Raw genomic sequence first — 24,393 nt, 5'->3', positions numbered from 1 at the left:
AGGGGAGAGTTGACTTCTGATGTGCGTCCTGATGTATCCTTCCACACACCAGTGCCTTTCCCCCCTGGCTGCATGGTAGCATCACTTGGGGAGCAAACACTATTCCCCAGCCCCAGCCCAAAGATTCTGATGTAATTGGTCTGGGGAAGGGTGCTGGGCACAGGTATTCTTTGAACCCTCCCAGCTGATTCTAATGTGTATCCAGGGTTGAGAAGCACTGGGACGGCCCACACTGAAGACTCAGTTTTTTTTGTTTTTAAATTTTTTTTAATGTTTATTTATTTTTGAGACAGAGAAAGACAGAGCATGAACGGGGGAGGGGCAGAGAGAGAGGGAGACACAGAATCCGAAGTAGGCTTCAGGCTCTGAGCTGTCAGCACTGAGCCTGATGCGGGGCTCGAACTCACAGACTGTCAGATCATGACCTGAGCTGAAGTCAGACGCTTAACTGACTGAGCCACCCAGGCGCCCCTGAAGACTCAGTTTTATAGCATCACCCCATGCACCTCACTGGAAAACTATCTGAAGCTTGTGTTCAAGTGTCCTACTCCTGAGTGTCCTGAGACTCTCATTGGAAAACATTCCTCACCCCTTTTAGTCATGGTCCTCATGTGGGATTTTTTTTTTTTTTCCAGACGCAGGTGTTCCAGAAACACCTGCAAACAGTTGCAAGGCCAGTTCTCACTGACTCTCCTACATCTAGTGTTAATATATTTCGGATGGGCACAACCTCAGGAAAAACTCCTCGACCCGCTAAGCATACCTTAGAAGAAACTCCTCCCCTCCCCTAACACAAGGGTCTCACTATTTCTTCACCGAAGAGTTTGCCTCTTTTTTCCCTAGGGACCCAGTCAGGCCTGAATGATGGCTACGGAAAGAGCAAGCAGAAGAGGGGAGCTTTCCTGGAGCTGTAATAGGCTGGGGAAGGTGGTGGCTGCCTTCTCAGGGTCCACATTCCTTCCCCTAACCCGCCAGTCCATGCTGGAGGAAACAGAAACACAGGTGGAGTTATTGGAGGCCAAGGTGAATGAACTAGCAACAGTTCCAACTCTCTTGGTGCTACAGCCTGCAGGTAGCTAGCTCCTTGCACTTGAACCTCTATTTGAACCACTAGAGACGGGAGGGGCTTAAAGCTTTAGCTTTTCGGTGTTCTGCTAAAGGATGTTCACCAAAGATTATTAGGAGCTCACCTGCAGTAAAAGAAAAAAAAAATGTTGGGTTCATGGGCTTGAGACAGGAGAGAAAGCCCCCAGAGACTTGGGAGGGAGCTGTGAGGGACTTCTCACAGGATCGGCGGTGTGCTGGGTGACACCTGGGAGGCACGAGGAAAGTGGGGGACAGTCCTAGATTGCATGCTGTCAACGACAGAGCAATTTGGGGGGCCTGGGTGGCTTGGTTGGTTAAGTGTCCAACTTCGGCTCCAGTCATGATCTCACGTTCATGAGCTCGAGCCCCGCATAGGGCTCTGTGCTGACAGGTTAGAGCCTGGAGCCGGTTTCGGATTCTGTGTCTCCCTTGCTCTCTGCCCCTCCCCCGCCCGTGCTCTGTCTCTCAAAAATAAATAAACATTAAGAAAAAAAAAGAACAGAGCAATTTGATAATTGGACATCGGATCTCATCTGGGAGGCGCAAGCACCAGCGTTCCTGCAATTGGCGAAGGAGCAGCAGTCACCGGATCAGACTCATCAGAAGAGGGGCTCATTTCCTCACTTTTGTGTTTGGAGAATGGCCATGTCCGTCTTGTTCTAAACTTGTTGGAGGGCGGGGGGCTTGTGTGAGCATGGTTGAGCTGCAGTTAGGAAACCACCATCTGGCTGCCAGCAGGGCTGGTTGTCACGTTTTCAATTCAAAACCTCACGTTCGTCTCAAAAACCCGAAGAGACTGTGTCTTTATTTCTTGTCTCTAGAGTCCCTGTTCACAATCGCAATAAAAGTGTAAAGCCTATTCACCACATACTTTCTATATTTTGGAATTGAATGTCTGCATATTTTCTAAAGCTGTCCAGAAATTCTCGTTTCTAGAAACCTCTGTTCTACTGTGGGCAACAGAAATCTGAGTAACTTTCCCTTAAATAAATTAGGGTAGTCTTTTCTACCCTAATACAGAGAAAATACAGAGAGGGCAGCCCAGACAGGGTCAGCTGCTCCACGGGGCTCAGACCCAGACTCCTTTCATCCGTCTTCTCAGCCATCCAGACCTGTATTTGATGAATCATTGATTATGTACGAGACAGCAACTTCACCTTCAGCACAAGGAGGGTACTCCAAGCCGGAACAAACAGAAGACCCAAAGACAACATCGCATGCCACCTGCTCCTTTTAAAGAGCTTTCCAAAAAAAAAAAAAAAAAGCTTCTGCTCCTGTCATCCTCCAGTGCTATGTCACAAGATTACGCCATACGCAAGAAAGACTGGGGAAGGTGGTTTTTCTAGTCTGGTTTGCTTGCACCCATGCTAACATTGAGTTACATCATTAAGGTAGAAATAGAGAACAGATAGTAGGAAGGCTGTCGGCAACTTGGCCGGCTTTGCAGGAGCCTAAACCACACGTTTAACCTCTCCAGTATTCAGCCCATGTGAGTCACACTTCAAATAATAACAACTGTGAAATGAGTTCCAGGCTGCCCGATTTACAAAGGCTTACGGTATGAGGAACGCATATAGTACTTGCAAACTGCTGTCTAGCTCACCCAATGAATGCCCAGTTCTCCCTGTGACCCTGGCAGCTGGCCCAGATTATTATCTCCCAGTATCCACCTTCCCCCTTTTCTGGAAGTAACAGAAGCTCCCATTTTTAGCTGGACACATGTCTGCCTGGAATAAAGACGATATTTTCCATCCTTTTTTTGCAGCTAGGTACGATCATGTCCATAAGTCTGGCCAGTGGAACCTAAGCAAAGGTGTCCCATGCAGTTTCTGAGAAATGTCCTTATAGGGAGAGAATGTGCACTCCTGTGTCCACTTCTCTGAAATCTGTCTGAATCGTGGACAAAATGGCTGGGGCTCAGAAACCATTTAGGGCCATGAGGTGGAACTCACACGCTGAGAATAGCAGAGTAATAACGTCAAAGGAGCTTGGGTTCCTCATGGTCTTGAAGCTTCTGTAGCAGCCCTGGGCTGCTTATCCATGAACTTCATGAAAGGGGAATGAACTTCTATACTGTTTCAACCAGTGTTAATGGGTTTCTGTCACTTGCAACTGAACTTCATGCTAATGTTCCATTTTCTTTAGGAATCTTCCCACTGTGCATAAGGAGGAATCCTCATCTCATATGTGATGAGCCATCTGGTTTCTGACCCTTACTCCTTCCGATCGGAAGCAGGCTCCAGGCTCTGAGCTGTCAGCACAGAGCCTGACGCAGGGCTCGAACTCACGGATCGTGAGATCATGACCTGAGCCGAAGTCGGCCGCTTAACCGACTGAGCCACCCAGGCGCCCCCAGGCGCCCCCAGCCATTTGGGTTTAAAGTACACACTTAGAACTACAACTAGCCCTGGAGGAGAAAGGACTATTTTCCATTTGCAGTTTACTGTGAATTAGTTTAATCCACTTTCTTTTTTAATTCATTCTTCCATTAAACATTCATTAAGAGCCTATTTTATATCCTAAGAGATAGACAGGTAATTTATTATTTGTTCTGGAGATCAGAAATCCCACATGGGTCTCCCGGAACTCAAATCAGGGATCAGCAGGGCTGGGCTCCTTTGTGGAGATTTGGAGAGAATCCATTTCCACAGCTATTCAGCTTCTACAAATTTTTTTTTTAACGTTTATTTTATTTTTGAGAGAGACAGAGTGTGAGCAGGGGAGGGGCAGGGAGAAAGCGAGACAGAATCCGAAGCAGGCTCCAGCTGTCAGCACGGAGCCGGATGTGGGGCTTGAACTCACAAACTGTGAGATCATGACCTGAGCTGAAGTTGGACGCCCAACCAACTGAGCCACCCAGGCGCCCCTCAGCTATTCAGCTTCTAGAGGCTGCGGAAATTCTTTGGTTCGCATCCCCCTTCCCGCATCTTTAAAGCCAACAACAGCCACTGGAGTCCTTCTCATTGCATGTCTCTGACCACAGGGGAGAAGTTTTCTGGGCCATGTGTTCTCAGACTCAGGTTATTAGATTCCTTGACCACCTCCTCCCGGCCCCCCCCCCCCCCCATCAAAGGTAACAGTCCTATCTCAAGGTCTGTAACTTTAATCAATATGCAAAGTCGCTTTTGCTATGTAAGGTAAGAAATTTACTGGTTCCCAAGACTAGAACATGTAGATCTTTGGGGGCCTTTACTCTGTCTTTATATTTACAAGCCCCAAAGCCACTACCCACAGCCAGATTTCTTAAAATCCTTTTTCCTCCCCCATCCACTCCCTAACTGCAACTGCTTTCCCTTTGCCTCTTCAATATCTCCCCCCCTCCCCCCAAAAAAACCTCTGTCACAGCCCAGCCCTGAGCTGCCTCCTTTATCCTGGCGCCCCCTTCCTCCTGGGCCTGGGGAGGGGAAACCGCTCCAACAGGGAAGCGGGCTACGGACGGGAGACTCTTCTCGCGGGTGTCCGCGTGCAACCTTGGGGTGGGACGCAGCTACCTTTGGCGACCTCTGCCCCGCCCCAGGCCCTGCCGACGGCCAGGCACACACGGGTCCCCAACTTCTGTCTCCTCCTAGACCTCGTCCCTCGTAGCGCTACTGGCTGTGTCGACCTCGACCCGCGGCGAGGACACTAGGAGCTCTCGAAGCCCGAGCCCGAGCCCAGACCCCACACCCACGAACCCTGGAGGGAGCTTTCCCCCCGCCCCCTCGCGAGCCGCCCCCTCCAGCCCCCGCCCCGCGCCGCGCCCGCCGGCGGCCGTCTCCATGGCGCGGAGCGCACGCGGGAAGCCGGCCGGAGAGGGACGCGGGAACCCGGCGCCCGGGTGAGTGCGGGGCGCGGGCCGGCGGCGGGGTGGCGGCGTGGGCGGCCGGCATTCGGTCCGGGGGGTACGGAACTGGGGCGTGCAGCAGGAGCCCTGGAGGAGGGGGCAGAAAGCAGCCCCTCCTCGCCCCTCCCCCCACCCCCTGCGGCTCCTTATCCCCTGGGACTCCGGGGGGGAGGGGGGCGGGGAACCTGGGCTAGCGCAGACTCACTCTTCTCTCCTTCTATCTCGGGAAGGGTGGGCGCTCCTACCCCTACTGTCTCCCCCGCAACCCTCACCCCACGCCCCCAGCTCCCAGAGTCACGATTAGCACGGGGTGGGGCGCCTACCCTTAGGCCTCCAGTAAATATTCGTTAGGAGTCAGCCAGTCAAGGCCGGCCTTGAGCACCCAGGTACTTGCTAACTTGGGCCCCACAATACTGTCTATGGAAATGACAAAGAAATGCTCGTGATAGAATAGTAAGAGAAAAACTCAAGATTTCAGAAGGCCTTGCTGGAGTATTCATAGCATGTTCTCTGTGAAGCTTGCGCTCCTGTAAATACCCAGCGAAGGCTGGGGAGAAATACCTCATATTGTCAACAGTAAGTGATACTCTCCAGTACCAATCTTAGCTTGGCTGCCTTAACAAAGTACCATAGACCGGTGGCCTACACGACAGAAATCTATTTCTTACACTTCTGGAGGCTGGGAAATCCAAGATCAAGGTCCATTAAGGCAGGTTTCATTTTGAAGCCTTTTCTTGGCTTGTAGGTGGCAGCCCTTTCAAGGGAGAGAAAGTAAACTCTTTGGTGTCTCTTCTCATACGGGCACTAATCCCATCGTGGGAGTCCTGCCTTCATGACCTCCTCTGGCCCGTATCATCTCCCAAAGGCCCCCTCTTTATACACCATCACACTAGGTGTAGGACTTCAACATATGAATTTGGGGAGAGGGAGACAAAAACCCTCAGTCTGTAGCAGTACCTTTTAGGTGGTATGTTACAGTGGTTAAGAATTTGGGCTCTGGATGGGGCGCCTGGGTGGCTCAGTCGGTTGAGCGGCCGACTTCGGCTCAGGTCATGATCTCACGGTCCGTGAGTTCGAGCTCCGCGTCAGGCTCTGTGCTGACAGCTCAGAGCCTGGAGCCTGTTTTGGATTCTGTGTCTCCCTCTTGCTGACCCTCCCCTGTTCATGCTCTGTCTCTCTCTGTCTCAAAAATAAATAAACGTTAAAAATAATAATAATAAATTAATAAATAAATAAGTAAATACATAAATAAAAGAATTTGGGCTCTGGAACCAGGCTGCCTGAATTTGAATCCCCGCTGCGCCATTTACTAGTGTTTGCCCTTAAGCAAATCACTTCCCTCGCTTTGCCTCAGGTTTCCTGCCTGAGAATTCAGCATGTGCCAGGCTCTGTTCTGAGTATCCATCATGTATGAATTCCTTATTCCTTATAACAATTCTTTCTTTTCTTTTAAGATTGTTTTTTTTTAATGTTTATTTTTATTTATTTTTGAGAGACAGAGAGAGCGCAAGCAGGGAAGGGCAGAGAAAGAGAGGGGAACAGAGGATTCAAAGCGGGCTCTGTGTTGACAGCGTAGAGCCCTCTGCGGGCTTGAACCCAAGAACCCATGAGATCATGACCTGAGCCAAAGTCGGACACTCAACTGACTGAGCCACCCAGGTGCCCCTGTTCCTCATAAGAGTTCTTTATCATCAGCAGCATCCCCATGTTACTGAAGAGAAAACTTTACATTTAATTTGCATTAAACCCTTACAAATACCAAAGAGTTTATTTTCCCACCATTTTTACAGATGGAGAAAATGGGGTTTGGGGAAGTGAAGTTGATACCCCCAATCACTCTACTAATAATTGACAGACACAGGATTCAAACTGGCTCCTCCTGCAACAAAGCCTGGGCTGCCCTCTCCAGATGCTTACCAAAAACAGTTTGGGGAGCCAACAGGCCCAGTCCTGTTCCCAGCCAGCGCAAGTCACTTCTTTCCCTTCCCAGGCTTCAAAAGGAGCACCCCTTTTAATGTAACATAATACACACATTTTTGGATAGTCTCTATCTGTAAACTTTCCCAAATGGGAAGTCTCTAATAATTCCCATAAACCTTTGTCTCTATGAATGCAGTTCAGAGTTGCAGCTGTTACCTTAAGTTATTGTAACCGAACCAATGTGAGTTGGATCCTTGGGGAGTCCCAGATACACCAGGTGGAGCTGACGCACAAAGTAAACTTTATTTGCAGCACATAAGGAGATCACAGGACATAGCTTCCAAAGTGTGACTCCCCAGGGATAGGGTGAATAAGTTCCTTTTGTTTAGGGTTAGGATGACTATTTAGTCGGGGAGGCCTTGTCGTGGTATGTAGAGGTGGGCATAAGGTCACACATGTACCTGAAGGCAACATGCCTATACATACATCGCATGTTATGTAAATGAGGCTGAGGCTCTTTCTTGGGGGGAAATTTTAGTATTAAAATGAGGGAAAGGTAATTGCTTATCATCCCAGAGGTCACTCTGTGGTCCATGTGCACATCGAGCTGGGGGTTTAGCTCAGTCTGGGTGGGCTGGGGCGGTGGGAGGCGTTGCCAGGGCAGTCGCCATGCCCTGAGGGGTGGTTTCTGGTTTCATTCACCTGAGTTAAGAGGCAAGCTGGAAAAAAGGGCTTAAGGAAAAATATGAGGCAAACGTTGGTGAGTACAGGTTGGTGGGCAGTGAAAGTCAGGTCCTGGAGTCTAGCTGGTGGCATTATCACGTGGAGGGACCTTTCAAGGCTGAATAATTGAAAGGACAAATCAATACTGATTGGTTTCCTGTGCCCAACAAAATAATAATAACCTCAATAGTAATAATAAAGCCTATTGAGCACTTTCACTGCATACCAGGCATTGTGCTAAGTGCTTTATTTATTTTTTTAAATGTTTATTTAAAAAAAATTGTTAACGTTTATTTACTTTTGAAAGAGAGAGAGATACAGAGCATGAGCGGGGAGAGGGGCAGAGAGAGAGGGAGACACAGAATCGGAAGCAGGCTCCAGGCTCTGAGCTGTCAGCACAGAGCCCGATGCGGGGCTTGAACTCATGAACCATGAGATCATGACCTGAGTCGAAGTCTGACACTCAACCGACTGAGCTACCCAGGCGCCCCAGTGTTTACTTATTTTTGAGAGAGAGGAAGAGAGAGAGGCAGAGAGAGAGGAAAACACAGAATCCAAATCAGGCTCCAGGCTCTGAGGTGTCAGCACAGAGCCAGACATGGGGCTCAAACTCGGGAACAGTGAGATCATGATCTGAGCTGAAGTCAACCGCTTAACCCACTGAGCCACCCAGGCCTCCCTATGCTAAGTGCTTTATAAATTTACCTTACTCAATCCTTGTGACAACCATAATCCATTTTACGGATGGGGAAATAGGGCTTGAAAAAGCTTCATAGAGTACCTAAAGCCAGTGAGTCAAGGGGTAGAGACAAAACTAAGATCCCGGTCTTGTTCCCCTTCAAAGCCCATGTTCTTAACCACTATGGATATGCTGCCTCCAGGAAGTATGTCTATAAAGAGAACTATGCCCTTTTAAAATCAGTATGTCTTTTCTAATATTTAATGCCCACCATTATTAATTGCATTCCTTTATAGCTGAGTTCCATGGGTTCTGCCCCCATTTTAAAGAATCTAGAAGAAAGAACATGAATCCATGAATATAGAAATTGGAAATTGAACAATTCTGCTCAACTGTCTCTATGTTGATTTTCCACTCCCATTTTAAGATACATGAGGCACTTTAAAATTTTCAGAGAAGGGTGTGCAGCAATATTTGCCAATTTTTAGTGGGGGAGGTGTGATCTGCTGCTTAAAAAGACTTGTATGTATTGGGTTTCAGGGCAAGTTACAATTTTCAGAATCCATATGGAATCTAACCCTGTAAGACAATGCCAAGAGAGAAAGAAGGAAAACAAAAAACTAAAGGAACACCCCTGCCCATCGTTCCAATTCTTCAAAAGTTCCTGAAGACATATCAGAAGCATTGTGCACAGACTCAGACATCTGTGTGTCCAGCCATCAAACAGGCCTTGAAAACCAGCATCAACAACGAACAGATTCTCGGGAAAGTGAGTGTGTGGCCTCCTCTTCTTACTCTTCTCTGAAAGGAACTAAGGTTTACTCCTTAGGAACATGGGTCCTCAGAACTCTCCAGCCCAAACTGGTGGTGTCATCCCCTCTGCTTCCTGCCTGAATGAAGTCCAAAGCCTGCCTCCGGTACCCAGGCTATGTTCAGTACTTCTGCCTTCCTCCTCCTACCTCCAAATCTACCCATCCCAGTCCTGCAGCAGGCCTGCCTTTTCTCATACCACTTTACATCTGGAATAGCCAACCTGCCCCTCCCACTCTACATGGAAAGCCCAGCTCAAAAGCACCATTTTTGTCATCACTGCCCCTCTCCCTAGGTCTTTCTGATTCCTTCCTTTGCGTTGCTTCTCTGGACTCCCCCACACACCTCCCTGCTCATCCCAAATTCAGGAGCTTCTCAGAGCCATCGTTTTATGGTAAAATAATTACTACTTTATTTGTATTCTATACTTCTTATCATTAACCTCCACTACTTAATCATAAGAGTTAATTATAAGCCTTGTTCAAATTTATAGTCCCTTCAGCAATGTTTTCTAAACATTTTAAATTACAATCACTGTCAGAAATACAATTAACTTTGGGATGCCTGGGTAGCGCAATTAAGTGTCTGATTTTGGCTCAGGTCATGATCTTGTGGTTCGTGAGTTTGAGCCCTGAGTTGGGCTCTGCGTTGACAGCACAGAGCCTGGAGCCTGCTTCAGATTCTGTGCCTCCCTCTCTCTTTCTGCCCCTACCCCCCCTCTCAAAAATAAATAAACATTAAAAAAAAGAAGAAGAAATACAGTTAACATCATGACCCAATATTAAGTACTGAGGTGAATCATAAGACTACAGGGGCTGTTTATGTCGGGTGGGTTGCTTTGGTTGGGTCTCCATTTTGATTTTGAGCATCACTAAAATAAAAGTCTCATGAGATGTTTATTCTTTACTACATAGGATACACTCAGATAATTTCTCTTCTGTTTCATTCATTCAAGAAAGAAGAAAAGCTGGTTACAGCCTACTCAATTTATTTCCTAACCCAATAATGGGTAGTAACCTATTGGAAAAATCACTGCCCTGTGAGATTTTTCACGGGGCTTTGCATATGGCAGGAACTCCATAAGTTTTTGTTGAATTACCACCCCAATGCACATGTGATCCAAGGTTAATTACTATTTTAAATGTTCTAATGTTGTCTAATGACAATATTCTTTTCCTACGTATTCAGATGCATGGACATGTCTTTATGATTCCCACCTGTAATTTTTTTCTGATACCCCAGTTTATGCTTGTAAGACCTGATGACTCCCCACCAAGCATCCTGCCAATTTCCTTGGAACCTTTGCTCATGACAATTCGAGATGAGTGCTACCTGCTGGGGAAAGAGATCTGTATCTGGGGCCTTCAGCTGAGTAACCCAGAGATTGCCAGACTGGTGAGTCATGCATTTTAAAAATATTCCTTCAATTAAACTTAAAATTGAATATAAACATAATATATCTGTATTCCAGCTATAGTTCATTTGGTTATTGACTGATATGCTACAAGCTTTTCTTTAAAAATTTCTTTTAATGTTTATTTATTTTTGAGACAGAGAAAGACAGAGAATGAATGGGGGAGGGTCAGAGAGAGGGAGACACAGAATCTGAAGCAGGCTCCAGGCTCTGAGCTGTCAGCACAGAGCCCGACGCGGGGCTCGAACTCACGGACCGTGAGATCATGACCTGAGCTGATGTCGGACGTTTAACTGACTGAGCCACCCAGGTGCCCCTATAAGCTTTTCTTTAAAAAAAAATGTATTTTTTAAATGTATATTTATTTTTTTTGAGAGAGAGAGAACACAAGCAGGAGAGGGGCAGAGAGAGAAGGAGAGAATCCCAAGCAGGCTCCACACTGTCAACACAGAGCCTGATGTGGGGCTTGATATCACAAACCCATGGGATCATGACCTGAGCCTAAATCAAGAGTGGGATGCTTAACCAACTGAACCACCCAGGTGCCCCAAAACAATGTGTATTTTTTTAAATAAATTTTTTAATGTTTATTTTTGAGAGAGAGAGAGAGAGAGAGAGAGCATGCGAGCAAGTGGGGGAAGGTCAGAGAGAGGGAAACACAGAATCCGAAGCAGGCTCCATGCTCTGAGCTGTCAGTGCAGAGCCCGACACAGGGCTCAAACCCACGAACCGCGAGATCATGACCTGAGCTGACGTTGGACACTTAGTTGACTGAGCCACCCAGATGCCCCCAAAACAATGTATTTTTAATGAAGCATTTCAAACTTATGTAAAAGTGCAAAAAATAAAAAAGAAATTATGGTATATTCATATAGTAGGAAACTGTATAGCAATGAAAATACATCAACTACAGCTATGCAAAAACAAAATAGGATGACTCTCATAAGCCTAATGTACAAGCCTAATGTACAAGAAAGACACAAAAGAATACATGCTATATGTTGCATTTTATAAAGTTTAAAAACAGGTAAAACTATAATGTTTGACTATTATAAAATTACTTTTAGGGAGGAGAAAGGAGGTAGAAATTGGGAGAGGACATTAGTGCCCATTTTTCTAGTTTCTTGACTATTGGAAAATGCCTTGTTTTATGTCATTGAATGTGTTAAACTTCTCATCTGTGTCTAATAGTTTCAATAATCTGAATTATTTTGGAGTCTGATACTGCTGACTGGCTTCTACTGGCTCCTACTCATGGGACATTTCTTCATGTGTTTTTGTGATTTCTTTTGTACTAGAAACTCATATTTCCTGGGGAAAGAGTTGAGGCAATTCCTTGAGCTCTGATTTGAAGATAGAATTCTCTGAGAGGGTTTGCATTTGCTTCTGCCACACACTCAGGGTGATAGCATCTCAGGGCTATACTAAATTACTAATTTTTTTAAGTTATTTATTTTTTGATGGCGGGGGAAGGACAGAGAGAGAGAGAGGGACTCCCAAGCAGGCTCTGATCTGACAGGGCTCGAACTCACGAACCTTGAGATCATGACCTGAGCCGACGTCAGATGCTTTAACCCACTGAGCCACTCAGGTGCCCCAAATTAATACATTCTTGATCTGAGGTCTCTGAACCATCCAGGTGGTATCAGTTCAGTGTGCAAATACCTGTATTAAGACTAGCTTGTGAGTTCATAGTGGGTATATTTTTTTCTGTGTAGTCAGGCACAGTTTGAGAGGCAGTTTTCCCTGGGGAAAGAAGAGTTAGGTTTCTTTCTAGTTCATCCTTAGTCTAAGGACGTAGTGCAGTAGATCACTTTTATGTTTGGGGCCATACCTTTATGCAGCATTTCCTCTCAGACTCCTCACCTCCAGTGGCCTTGGGCTTTATCTCTTGTCCCCTGGACTACCTGATCCATGAAAAGCAAAACTTGACTCTGCTGCTTCACTGATGCTCTCAAACGGAAAGCTGGCTTCAGTGCCCTGCAAATCTCCCTAGGTTCCCATTTTCTCTCATGCACCGACCTTTGGGTATTCCTCACCAACCTGCCAATTGACACATTTTAAAAAGATATTTTTAAAACTCTGAGAAGAAAGCATAGAGGAAAAGCTTCATAATGTTGGACTTGGCAGTCTTTTCTTATATATGACACTAAAAGCATAGGCAACAAAACTAAATGATTTGGACAAAAAAATTTTCAACTTCCGTGCATCAAAGGACACAGTGAAGTGAAAAGACAACACGCAAAATAAGGAAAAATAATTGCAAATCATGTATTTGATAAGGGGTTAGTATTCTGGATGTATAAAGAACTCCTACAATTCAACCACAACAAAAAACAAACAACTGATTTAAAAATGGGCAAAAGACTTGAGTACACTTTCTCCAAAGAAGGTATACAAACGAACAATAAGCACACAAAAAATGTTCACCATCACTAATCTTTGGAGAAATGCAAGTCAAAACTACATTGAGATACTACCTCAGGTCAAATAGTATGGCATCTATCAAAAAAAGCAGAATAGAATGGGTTGACAGGATGTGTAGAAATTGGAAAATTTGTACACTATTGGCAGGAATGTGCATTGGTGCAGCCACTATGGGAAATGGGATGGAAGTTCCTTAAAAAAATTAAAAATAGAATTACCATATGATTCAGCAATTCCACTTCTGGAGATATACCCAAAAGAATTGGAAGCAGGACCTCAAAGAGATATCTGTACGCTCATCTTCATGGTTGCATTATTCACAATAGTCAAAGGTGGAAGCAACCCAAATGTCCATTGGCAGATGAATGGAGAACAAACTGTGGTGGATACATACAATGGAATATTATGCAGCCCTACAAAGGAAGGAAATTCTGACCCATGCTACAACGTGCATGAACCTCGAAGAACTTATGCTAAGTAAGAGAAGTCAGTCACAAAAGGACAAATATTATATCCTTCCCCTGTATGAAGTACCCAGAGTAGTCAAACTCATAGAGAGACAAAATATAATGGCAGTTGCCGGAGGTTTGGAGGAGGGGAGAATGGGAGTTATTTTTTAATGGGTATAGAGTTTCAGTTTTACAAGATGAAAAAACTTCTGGAGGTGAATGGTGTTGAGGGTTGCACAACAATGTGAATATACTCAATGCCATTGAACTGTACACTTAAAAATGGTTAAGATGGGGGCATCTGGGTGGTTCAGTCGGTTAAACATCTGACTTTGGCTCAGGTCATGAGCAGGACTTTGGCTCGTGAGTTCAAGTTCCATATTGGGTCCTTCCCCAGCTTGTGCTCTCAGTCTCTCTCAAAAATAAATAAACGTTAAAAAAAAATGGTTAAGATGGTAAATTTTTTAAATGTTTATTTTTGAGAGAGAGAACGGGAGTGGGGGAGGTGCAGAAAGAGAGGGGGACAGAGGATCCTGAGTAGGCTTCACAATGGCAGAAGTGGAGCTTGAATCTATGAACTTACTAGGTCATGATCTGAGCCAAAGTCAGCTACCTAACCGACTGAGCCACCCATGTGCCCCTAAGATGGTAAATTTTATTGTGTATTTGACCGCAATTAAAAAATAAATTTTAAAAAGTTATCTTAAATACAGAGCCAGAATTTTTAGTTGTTTTTATTAAAAGGGTCAGTCCATTTAAGCAGGAATAGAATGCTGTCCATCCATGCATATTACAAGTGATCGTTAAAAAAAAAGTGATCCTTAACAGTTCTTTAAAATGTAACCCTCTTGGTCACCTGGAGGCTGCTGAGGAATTCTGTGGTAGATGGCTGTGGTCTTGCCCACAGCAGTGCTGGTGCCCCAGGGAGTGACACTGTAAACCACTGGCCGAGATCTTTAGGACGTGGTCAAGAGCCTATTTTGCACAGACCAGTGTTACCATAGGCAGTGACATGCCACATTGCCTCCTTGGTCAGAAACACAGCTTGAGAAATCCAATCCAGCACTTAAACTAGGTGTTTTCTCATTAAAGAGGCCTCAAGCACCAGCTCTCTATAGTTAAGGCTGCAAGGGCTTTTATATTCTCAACCGACATATAAATTTGGAATGTTATCTCTGACCAACATGTCATTACCTCAAGAAACCCTAAATCCTCCAAACCCCACCAAAGCCTCTTTTAAGTTTAAATGCTGAACTGAAGAAATCCTTAAGTTGTGGTGATTCTAATTGCTAAAAGGTGGCCTTTGTGATTTATAGCTTTAAATACCTTCTCCAGTTAGGTAGGGATTTAATTGTCACTGGAATCCTGTTACCACAAGAAATGGCCTTCCCATAGATCTCTCCATTCAGAAGACTGAGAGAACTTGAGATGGTTCCAAATGTTCACGTGTTGCCCCCGGTCCTGTGGCTTCACCATGAAAAGCACCTCATTGCTGAATTTACACAGTCTAGTTCTGCGTAGACCTCTAAATGCTAATATCTGGGGACACCTGGGTGGCTCAGTCAGCTGGGCGTCCGACTTCATCTCAGGTCATGATCTCAAGGTTCATGAGCTCAAGCCCGACGTCGGGCTCTGTGCTGACAGCTCAGAGCCTAGAGCCTGCTTCTGATTCTGTGTTTCCTCTCTCTCTGCCCCTCCCCTGCTCACAGTTCCTCTCTCTCTCTCTCTCTCTCTCTCTCTTAAAAATAAATAAACATTAAAAAAAAAATCCTAATATCTGTAATAATGGCTATCACTTGTTTAGGAGATAATTTAACTATTATAATTTTGCCTAATTGTAAGAAGATTGGCATAGCGATAGTTATCTACTAAAAAAAATACAACTGTTACAGGATTTTTTTACCTCAATACCCAGGATTCCTTGTCGCTTTGAGGAATGAAGAAGGGGACACAGAGTAAAATGAGCAGCAGGCAAAAGTATAAGATCAGAAAGTAAGAATAGTAGGAAAGCTCTTTTTGCAGAGAGGGAGCATTTGAAAATAAATACCCCCAACTATAAGCAAGGGTCTTTGTTTTTTAAGGGTTTGGTCAATGCCCCCTCCCCTTCCCCCTTGTTCCTTGTCAGGTTCCACCCTTACTCGCTGGATAGCTCTAGGTGCTGGGCTGTCCCTTCCAGATTGGCTTCATTCCATTGTGTGAGGAGTCAGAGCGGTCTTACTGTCCCTCAGATAACATAAATTTTATGGTTTATTTAGTTTCGTTAGGTATTTTGATTGTCCAATTCCTGAGGGGAACCTGAAGGGCAGTAGGTGGTGTTTGTTACATTCTTAAGAGGAACTTTATGCCTGAGCGAGTTTGCTGTGGTCAGATACTCCCAGCATTGTTCCAAAATATGTGTTTTTATCCCACCCAGGGACCTCAGGTCCTAACCTTTCCTTCTCTGCCTATTTTATCCTATCTCCCTATCATACAACCATAGGAAAATAAATTTGTTGGTTAGAGTATCAACATCTGTATTAGTCTGCTGGGGCTGCCATAACAAAGTACCACAGATTGCAGGGATTAAACAACAGAACTTTCTTTTCTCACAGTTATGAAGGCTTAGAAGTCTGAGCTCAGGGTGTCAGCAGGGTTGGCGTCTTTGAAGGCCTCACTCCTTGGCCTGTAAATGGCCACTTTTTCCCTGTGTTTTCATGTTGCCTCCCTCTCTATACGTGCCTGTGTCCAAATATCCTTTCCTTATAAGAAAGTCAGTCATATTGGGTAAGAGCCCACCCTAATGACCTCATTTTAAATTCATACCTCCTTGAAGACCTTTTTCCAAATGCAGTCACATTCTGAGGTACTAGGGGGTAAGACTTTGGCATATGAATGAGGGGAATGACGCAATTCAGCCCACAGCATCTAAAAAGATATGCTGCAGTATATCTCATTACGGAGCGGCATTTCCCATTTAATTCTTCATAGTCTGCCTTTAAAAAATTTTTTTTAACATATATTCATTTTTGAGAGACAGAGAGAGAGAGAGACAGAGCATGAGTGAGGGGGAGGCAGAGAGAGAGGGAGACATAGAATCCGAAGCAGGCCCCAGGCTCCGAGCTATCAGCACAGAGCCCTACGTGGGCTTGAACTCATGGACCACAAGATCATGACCTGAGCCAAAGTCGGACACTTAACCAACTGAGCCACCCAGGCGCCCCTAGAGTCTTCCTTTTAATTTTTTTTTTTTAATGTTTATTTATTTTTGAGACAGAGAGAGACAGAGCATGAATGGGGGAGGGTCAGAGAGAGAGGGAGACACAGAATCGGAAGCAGTCTCTAGGCTCTGAGCTGTCAGCACAGAGCCCGACGCGGGGCTCGAACTCACAGACCGTGAGATCATGACCTGAGCCGAAGTCGGATGCTTAAGCGACCAAGCCACCCAGGCGCCCCTAGAGTCTTCCTTTTAAAGGGAAATTATTTTATCTTCATGTCACTTTCTCCTTGGACATTGGAAAGTTGTCTTAAAGGCAAAAATGTTGGGGTAATTAACGTAATCAACTTTTAAGAAACATTAAAACACAGAGCATATTTGTCTTCATTGTGTAAGCCCTTTCTCACCTCACATTCTTAGGCTTCACTTCTGGAATTGAAGGGGCGCACCACCTGCCCATTTACCACCCTGGAACTCATTGACTGCAGGATGGATCTGTGGTCTCTGCAGAGACTGGGCAGGGCTCTGCCATGCAGCTATTTGCATTCTCTTGTCCTGGATTACTGCAGGTGAGTTTGGAAGGTAGAGTTCCTTCAGGGCTCTGACTGCTGAGGGAGGCAAAGGTAAGGAGCTCAGGGTCCTGGTTCCTTGTGGCTCATCAGGTCATCACAACTCAAAAACCTTCTTAGAACTAATGTTTCTGAGTAAATGTCAGGGTTCTCTAAAGGATTCTTCCTTCCTTCCTCCCTCCCTCCCTCCCTCCCTCCCTCCCTCCTGCCCTTCCTTCTTATTCATTTATTCTTTTAACAAATATTTATTGATGGCTTGTTTTTGCAAGACACTGTGCTCAGTGCTAAAGAAGATACAAATATATATAAAGCAATGCCACTGTCCAAGGAAGTCCTCTGTATAGTGGAAGAGAGGAGATATGCTCTTGATTATGTATAATGGAAGGTAGATCACAAAGGATGTCCGTATAAATTTTTTTTTATTATTTTTTTATTTTTTACAGAGAAGGAGAGCACATGTGCATGGGGCAGAGGGACAGAGGGAGAGGGAGAAAGAGAGAGAATCTCAAGCACACTCCATGCTCAGTGTGGAGCCCAACATAGGTCTCAATCCCATGACCCTGGGATCACACCTAAGCCAAAATCGAGAATCAGATGCCCAACCCACTGAGCCACCCAGGTGCCGGGTTTGTATAAATTTTAGTCGTGGTTTGGATAAGGGAAACCACGATTCCCTAAGGGACAAGTCATTAGTCACCAGCAGAGGAGGTGGGAGGAGAGTGTGGTGCTAGGGAAGAAAGAGGAAGTCTTTCAAGGGCTATGGCACCAGGCTGTCAGGAGAGAGTCAGGGAGTAATAATAATAATGATAATACCAGCTAATTTTTATTGAGCGCTGTGTGCAAGTACAGCACATGGATTATCTCGTTTATTCTGCCGACAATAGATAGATATATACCGTTACATATGGACGTATGATATATGACAGACGTTTATCATTTCTATCCCTTGACTATAGATGAGCAAAGACTCGGGATTAATTGGCTTGTTCCAGGCATTCACCTCTTAGGGATAGAGCCTAGATGTGAATCTAGCTGGCTGAATCGGAGCCCACTTCTGATCCGTGATACTAGATTGCTGGGGGGTCTATAGTTTGCCATCCGTAAATAATTTCAAGCTGCTTGTGTGATGTGGGGTAGGTCCTGCAACCTCTCTGACCTATGAGGTGATCTCTTCCACTTCCCAAGTCTTTGATTCTGTGACTCTTCTTCTGGAGCCAGGTAGGGTCCTGTACTCAGAAGGCCAGTGGGTTGTGAAGTGAAAGAGATGATTCGTGCCTGACAAATGGGACCACAGCGACACAAAGTCCCCTTTAAAGAACTAGGGTCTTATTAGGGCCCTGGTGGTGACAGTGGACAAGTCTCCAGCAAAAGCTGAGGAGAAGGACTATCTCTGGAGGTTCTCCATGTTTCTGAAAAGCTTGGAGGAGCCTGAGTCAGGGTCTCCTAACACAGGACAGCAGAAAGCCAGTGCCCTCAGGACACCCTGCAGTGACTGAAGACTGACTTGGGAGTCTCCCAGCTTCCCGCACTGCACTAGACAGACCCAGCCCTGCTGCTGAGACCCCTCTAGACTCCAGCTCCTCCATTGGTGGGGAGAGAGAAGGAAGAAAGAGGGAATCCTCCTCTTGAGAAAACACCATATTTTAATTGTTGTTTAATATGTTAACACCATATTTTAATAGTTGAAATCCTGCTGCTGCCAAGACTCCTGGAGTTGTCAGTGTTGGGTGGTTGGGAATCACCACTGGTGAAATGGTAGGTTACGGAGGGACTGGAGTTCTTTCCTTCTATTTTCCCTGAGGCTGTGAACTCCACCAGGCAGGATGTCCTTCTTTCTCATACACAGCTACACCCCCACACCCACCACAGTAGCCACCCACCGTAATTACTTATTGGATAAACTAGTAAATTTAAGAAGTTGTTTCTGTTAATACGACTCACCTCATTGGAAAGGTCAAGCCTTGACATTCCAAATTCCCTGAAGATATCCTTTTACCTCACTGATGCTCAGTTTCCTGACCTGATACCTGCACCCAGGGGCTGTGCTGGCATGATGCTTGTGCCTTCTCTCTGCAAACTCCAAGGACTGGGTGGCACAAGGTGAGGAGCAGCATGAGGCCAGGAAGGAGGGCCAAGAGGTTGAACTTTCCTGAACCTGCTCTGGACATACTTTTTTTTTTTTTTTTAATTTTTTAATGTTTATTTTTGAGAGAGAGAGAGTCAGAGCACAAGCAGGGGGGCACAGAGAGAGAGGGGGACACAGAATCCAAATCAGGCTCCAGGCTCTGAGCTGTCAGCACAGCGCCCGTCACAGGGCTTGAACCTACAAACCATGAAATCTTGACCTGAGCCGAAGTCGGATGCTTAACTGACGGAGCCACCCAGGCGCCCCTGCTCTGGACGTACTTTAAAAGGCTCCCTTCTTACACAGCCTCCTGCTGCTGGAGTCGTAGACCCCTTCACTCCTGTCAGCTGGGCAATCTCTCCTGTCTTCAGGATCCAGAGCTTGCTCTCCTTCTGCTCCTTTGGGTATTTCAAACCATGCTCTGCTCCCTTTGCCCACGAGTCAAACTCTGGGTCCCCCTTCCTCCACATGCAGGCTGTCCCCATCAGTCACCCAGCCCACCCCCGTAGCCACCCCGGCTGTGGAAGCCCAAAGTGGGGGTCGGCAAAATCTGATCTGCCTTGGGGGGTCAGGGAGTGCCTTAAAATGAATAATCCAACAGGTGACATAGGTTTTAAAAGTCACTATTTGTTCCCATTTCTTCTAGATTTGGAAATGAAGAAATTGAGAGTATTTTCTCAGGCCTGGAGAACAGCCAAAGGCTTCAGGTCCTCAGTCTGCGCTACTGTGGTCTGGGGCCACAAAACGGGCCACGGCTGGGCTCCATCATATGCCAGAGCTCCATTTGGTGAGATGCGTCCCCTGCTCCCCTCCTGCTTCTGGCTCTGTTCTGTCTTGAGTTGTATAATCAGCTTGTTTACAGAGTCTACGAACCCATGAATTCCCCTGAGTTTTCACGATGTTTTTAGTCATCTTTTTCTACTGTCTAGTTATTTTTGTTTTCTTTTTCTTAACTGCAAGAGAAAGATCCTTTAGTTACATTTAAGAATCAAGGGTAACATGCTAAACGCATATCTTTGGCCCGATGACATGGTCATTAGGTCTATTTTTGACGATGTGGTCTGCTATCTATTATGATTATTTATTATTTTGTAACCAGGTCTATTATGAGGTAAGACCTCAAATCCAAATTTGAGGAAGTGAAAATAATATCAGGTGAACAGTGTATTTCACCTCTTCCCCAGTGAGCTGCACCTTGATGGCAATTACTTACAGTGTTCTGGAGCCCTGGCTCTCCTCAGACCCATAGCAGAGTACGCAGAGATGCAGGGGAAAGACCAGCCAGACACCAGGAACTCCCCTCAGCAGCTGCAGGGTAAGTGCTGGGGAACTTCGCTCAACACTCTTTGGGACCACCTAAAGAAGGAAACTGCTTTGTGATTAAAGTGACCTTTCCTTGGGTGCCTGGGATGGCTCAGTCAGTTAAGTGTCCACCTTTGGCTCACGGCATGATCTCATGGTTCGTGAGTTCAAGCCCCATGTCGGGCTCTGCGCTGACAGCTCAGAGCCTGGAGCCTGCTTCGGATTCTGTGTCTCCCTCTCTCTCTCTGCCCCTCCCCACTTGTTTGTGCGCTCTCTCTCAAAAATAAACATTTTTTAAAAAGGGACCTTTCCAGTGGTCAGTGGAAATCCTTCTTCCTGAGTATGCATGAGAGTAGAATAACAGACCCCCAACAATGTCTTTGTCCTCAGAACCTGTGTTGGTGTTAACCTCACATGGCGAAAGGGACTGTGCAGGTATGATAAAGTTAAGGACCTTGAGATGGGGGCTTATACTGGATCATATGGGTGGGTCCAGTGTAATCAGGGGATCTTTGCAAGAGGGTGGCAGGAGGGTCAGAGCCAGAGAGGAGGAGATTGACCATGGAAGGAAAGGTTGGAGTGATATGAGGAAAGGGCCAGCAGCCAGGAAATGTAGGTGGCCTCTAGGATCTGGAAGGAGCAGGGCAATAGATTCTTCCCCAAAGCCACCAAAAGTCACGCAGTCCCCCAACACCTTGACTGTGAGACCCATTTTGGACTTCTGACCTCCAGAACTGTAAGGTAATATACTCCTATTGTTAGAAGCCACTAAGTTTATGATCGTTCATTATAGCAGCGTTGAGGACTTGTACAGCATGTTAATCAGAACTCTTTCAATTAAAAGGGAAAGCAACCCAAACGGAATTAAAGGTAAATAGGGGTTTATTGGCTCACATAACTAGACGTTCATAGCTACCTTCAGAGATAGCCGAGTTCAGGGGCTCAGACCATGTCATTAGGAGACCCTGAGTTTGCTGCTCTCGACTCTACTTCCCTTCCGAGGGTTGGCCTTCTCCCCCCGGTCCAGCCAGCCTTCCTCTGCATCTGGCTTGTTGACATGTCTACCAGCTGTCCCAGGGCTATAGCATCATGACTTATAATCAGCCAGAAAGTGTGAGCCTCTGTCTTCCAGTGACTGTGGGTCAGATTCCACAGGAGGACTCACACTGGCCACATACATACCTCCTGGACCAGTCCCTACAGCCCAGGTCATGATAAACCGTAACTGGCCGGGACTGACCACACACCCTGTTGGGGGAGGGGTGGAGCACAGGAACGGGCAGCCAAACAAGAATCACACCATTCACAGAGGGGGTGGGGGGGTGGGAAGTGACAGTCCCCCAAACAAGTAAACAGATAAGGACAGATGCTGGACAGATAGGAACAACAGCTGCTTACTCCCTTAATAGATCCCTAATACGCATATTTATGACATGTTTTAAAGCTGACTACCTTTGGGGCGCCTAGGTGGCTTGGTCGGTTGAGTGTCTGACTTCAGCTCAGGTCATGATCTCACGGTCTGTGGGTTCGAGCCCCGCGTCAGGCTCTGTGCTGACAGCTCAGAGCCTGGAGCCTGTTTCAGATTTGGTGTCTCCCTCTCTCTCTGCCCCTCCCCTGTTCATGCTCTGTTTCTCTCTGTCTCAAAAATAAATAAACGTTAAAAAAAATTTTTTTAAAGATAATAAAGCTGATTACCTTTAATCATTGGTAACAGAAACTCTACCAAGTGGCTAATAGCACAGCCTTAAAGTCAGGTCTGGGTTCAGATCCTACCCCAGCTGTGCATTAGTTTGGGCAAATTATCAATTGATCTAACTTTAGCTTTTTCAGCTACAAAATAAACATAATGATAACCACCTCATAGTGTTTAACGAGGAATAAGTGGTGTAATATAAGGCAGTTAATTTGACATGATGCCTTGCACATAGTAAGTACTTAAGGGATATTAATTATCATCATTACCATCCTCATTATTATAGCAACAACAACCTTTTCCCAGGAGAGTAAACTTGAGGGATGTTGGTGAACATAGTCACTTTACTTGCCTGAAAAAATGAAGATGAAGAGCTCAAGGCCAATGTCCGGCATGGGGACAATAGTTAATAACACTGTATTATATATTTGAAAGTTGTGAAGAGAGTAGATCTTTTTTTATTAAAAAAATTTTTTTAATGTTTTATTTATTCTTGAGAGAAGGAGAGGCGGAGCATGAATGAGGGAGGGGCACAGCAAGAGAAGGAGACACAGAATCCGAAGCAGACTCCAGGCCAGGCTGTCAGCACAGAGCCCGATGTGGGGCTCAAACTCATGAGCTGTGATATCATGACCTGAGCCAAAGTCGGACGCTCAACCGACTGAGCCACCCAGGCGCCCCGTGAAGAGAGTAGATCTTAAGTTCTCATCATAAGAAACAAAATTTGTGACTTTGTGTGGTGATGGACAACTACCTTACTGTGGTGAATGTTTTACGACGTATACAAATATCGGGTCATTATGTTGTACACCTGAAACTAATATAATGTTAGATGTTAATTTTAACTCAGTAAAAAAAGTATTCACTAACTTGTGCTATTAAAAAAAAAAAAAAAGGAACTGGGCACCTGGGTGGCTCAGTTAGTTAAGCATCCGATCCTTGGCTTTGGCTCAGGTCATGATCTCACGGTTTGTGAGAGTGAGCCCGCATCGGGCTCTGCGCTGACGGTGCAGAGCCTGCTTGGGATTCTCTCTGCCTCTCCTGAACTCTCTCTCAAAATAAATAAACAAACTTTAAAAAAAAATAGGGGCGCCTGAGTGGCTCAATCGGTTAAGCGTCCAACTTTAGCTCAGGTCATGATCTCACGGTTCGTGAGTTCAAGGCCTGCATCGGGCTCTGTGTTGACAGCTCAGAGCCTGGAGCCTGCTTTAGATACTGTGTCTCCCTCTGTCTGCCCCTCTGCTGCTTGCGCTCTCTCTCTCGCATTGTCTTAAAAATAAATAAACATTAAAAAAATTTTTTTTGATAAAAAATAAAAATAAAGAGAGCTGAAGTCAAGGCCACTTTGTGGAAGTGAGTGCAAAGAACTTGTAACTGTGGGAGATTTGTAAATACAATAGTTATCCTCCATTTAGGAACTTTCATGATATCAGAATTATATAGGTTATTTGTTGAATTTGATAATTCAGTCAACCCAATAAATATATAGAAGAGACCTGGAAAACAGTGTTTGTTATCCAAGTATTACTTTCCCTCTGCGATTTTTACCACCAATCCTGTAAAAGGCCACAGTCCTATTTATGAAGTCTTCTATTATAACTTCAGGCCTAGATAACCAAGTGAATCTGTGCTTTTTAAGAAAAATAATTGGAAATATTGGGATTGGGATTGGCATGTGGCAGGCAGGGACAGGTATGAGGTGTGGGATTGGAAAGGCAAAAAAAAAAAATAACAAGAATGTGGAGAGGGGAAAATGTGGAGATTTCCTTTTATGGTTGTTCTAAGTGGTTTCTGATCAAAGGGGCATTGAGGCTTGATTTTAAAGGTTCTGGATTTCGTTTCCCAGAGACCAAACAAGCCAGGGTCAGAGCTGACCTGAGAGAGTGCCTGCCCTGTCATTCTTCACAGCAACCTGGGACAGGGTGGAAACTGCTCCAGCTGGGCCAGGCCTGCAGTCAGCGGTCAGCACGCAGAACCTCTTTGAAGTTCCTTTCATTATTCATTCACTTGAACCTTGATTTTTAGGCCGGTCAACTGGTACCTTTTAGCTATTCTGCATTCTTTGGGTAACTGTATTAGACTTCCCTGAACTGGCTGCTGTAACAAAATAGCACAGGCTGCGTGGCTTAAACAAATTTTTTTTGTTTAATTTGCACAATTCTGGAAGCTCGGAGTCCCAG

The 24,393-nt window shown here is 45.5% G+C and overlaps 1 protein-coding gene across 2 annotated transcripts in view; it reads left to right on the top strand.

The window, feature by feature from the left end:
* The first annotated feature begins 4,833 nt into the window (after positions 1–4,833).
* The window catches only part of LOC102951869, a 50,792-nt gene continuing 31,232 nt past the window's right edge, over positions 4,834–24,393 (top strand). For both annotated transcript variants that reach the window (XM_042956968.1, XM_042956967.1), the window contains exons 1-6: positions 4,834–4,903; positions 8,772–9,000; positions 10,284–10,436; positions 16,945–17,093; positions 19,865–20,005; positions 20,403–20,533. In XM_042956968.1, coding sequence (XP_042812902.1) covers positions 8,821–9,000; positions 10,284–10,436; positions 16,945–17,093; positions 19,865–20,005; positions 20,403–20,533 — 754 coding nt within the window. In that variant the 5' untranslated portion in view covers positions 4,834–4,903; positions 8,772–8,820. The remainder of the gene's footprint in view (positions 4,904–8,771; positions 9,001–10,283; positions 10,437–16,944; positions 17,094–19,864; positions 20,006–20,402; positions 20,534–24,393) is intronic.

The sequence above is a fragment of the Panthera tigris genome, chromosome C2 (assembly GCF_018350195.1).
Source record: "Panthera tigris isolate Pti1 chromosome C2, P.tigris_Pti1_mat1.1, whole genome shotgun sequence".
NCBI lineage: Eukaryota > Metazoa > Chordata > Mammalia > Carnivora > Felidae > Panthera > Panthera tigris.
This window is presented reverse-complemented; position numbering and strand designations above follow the sequence as displayed.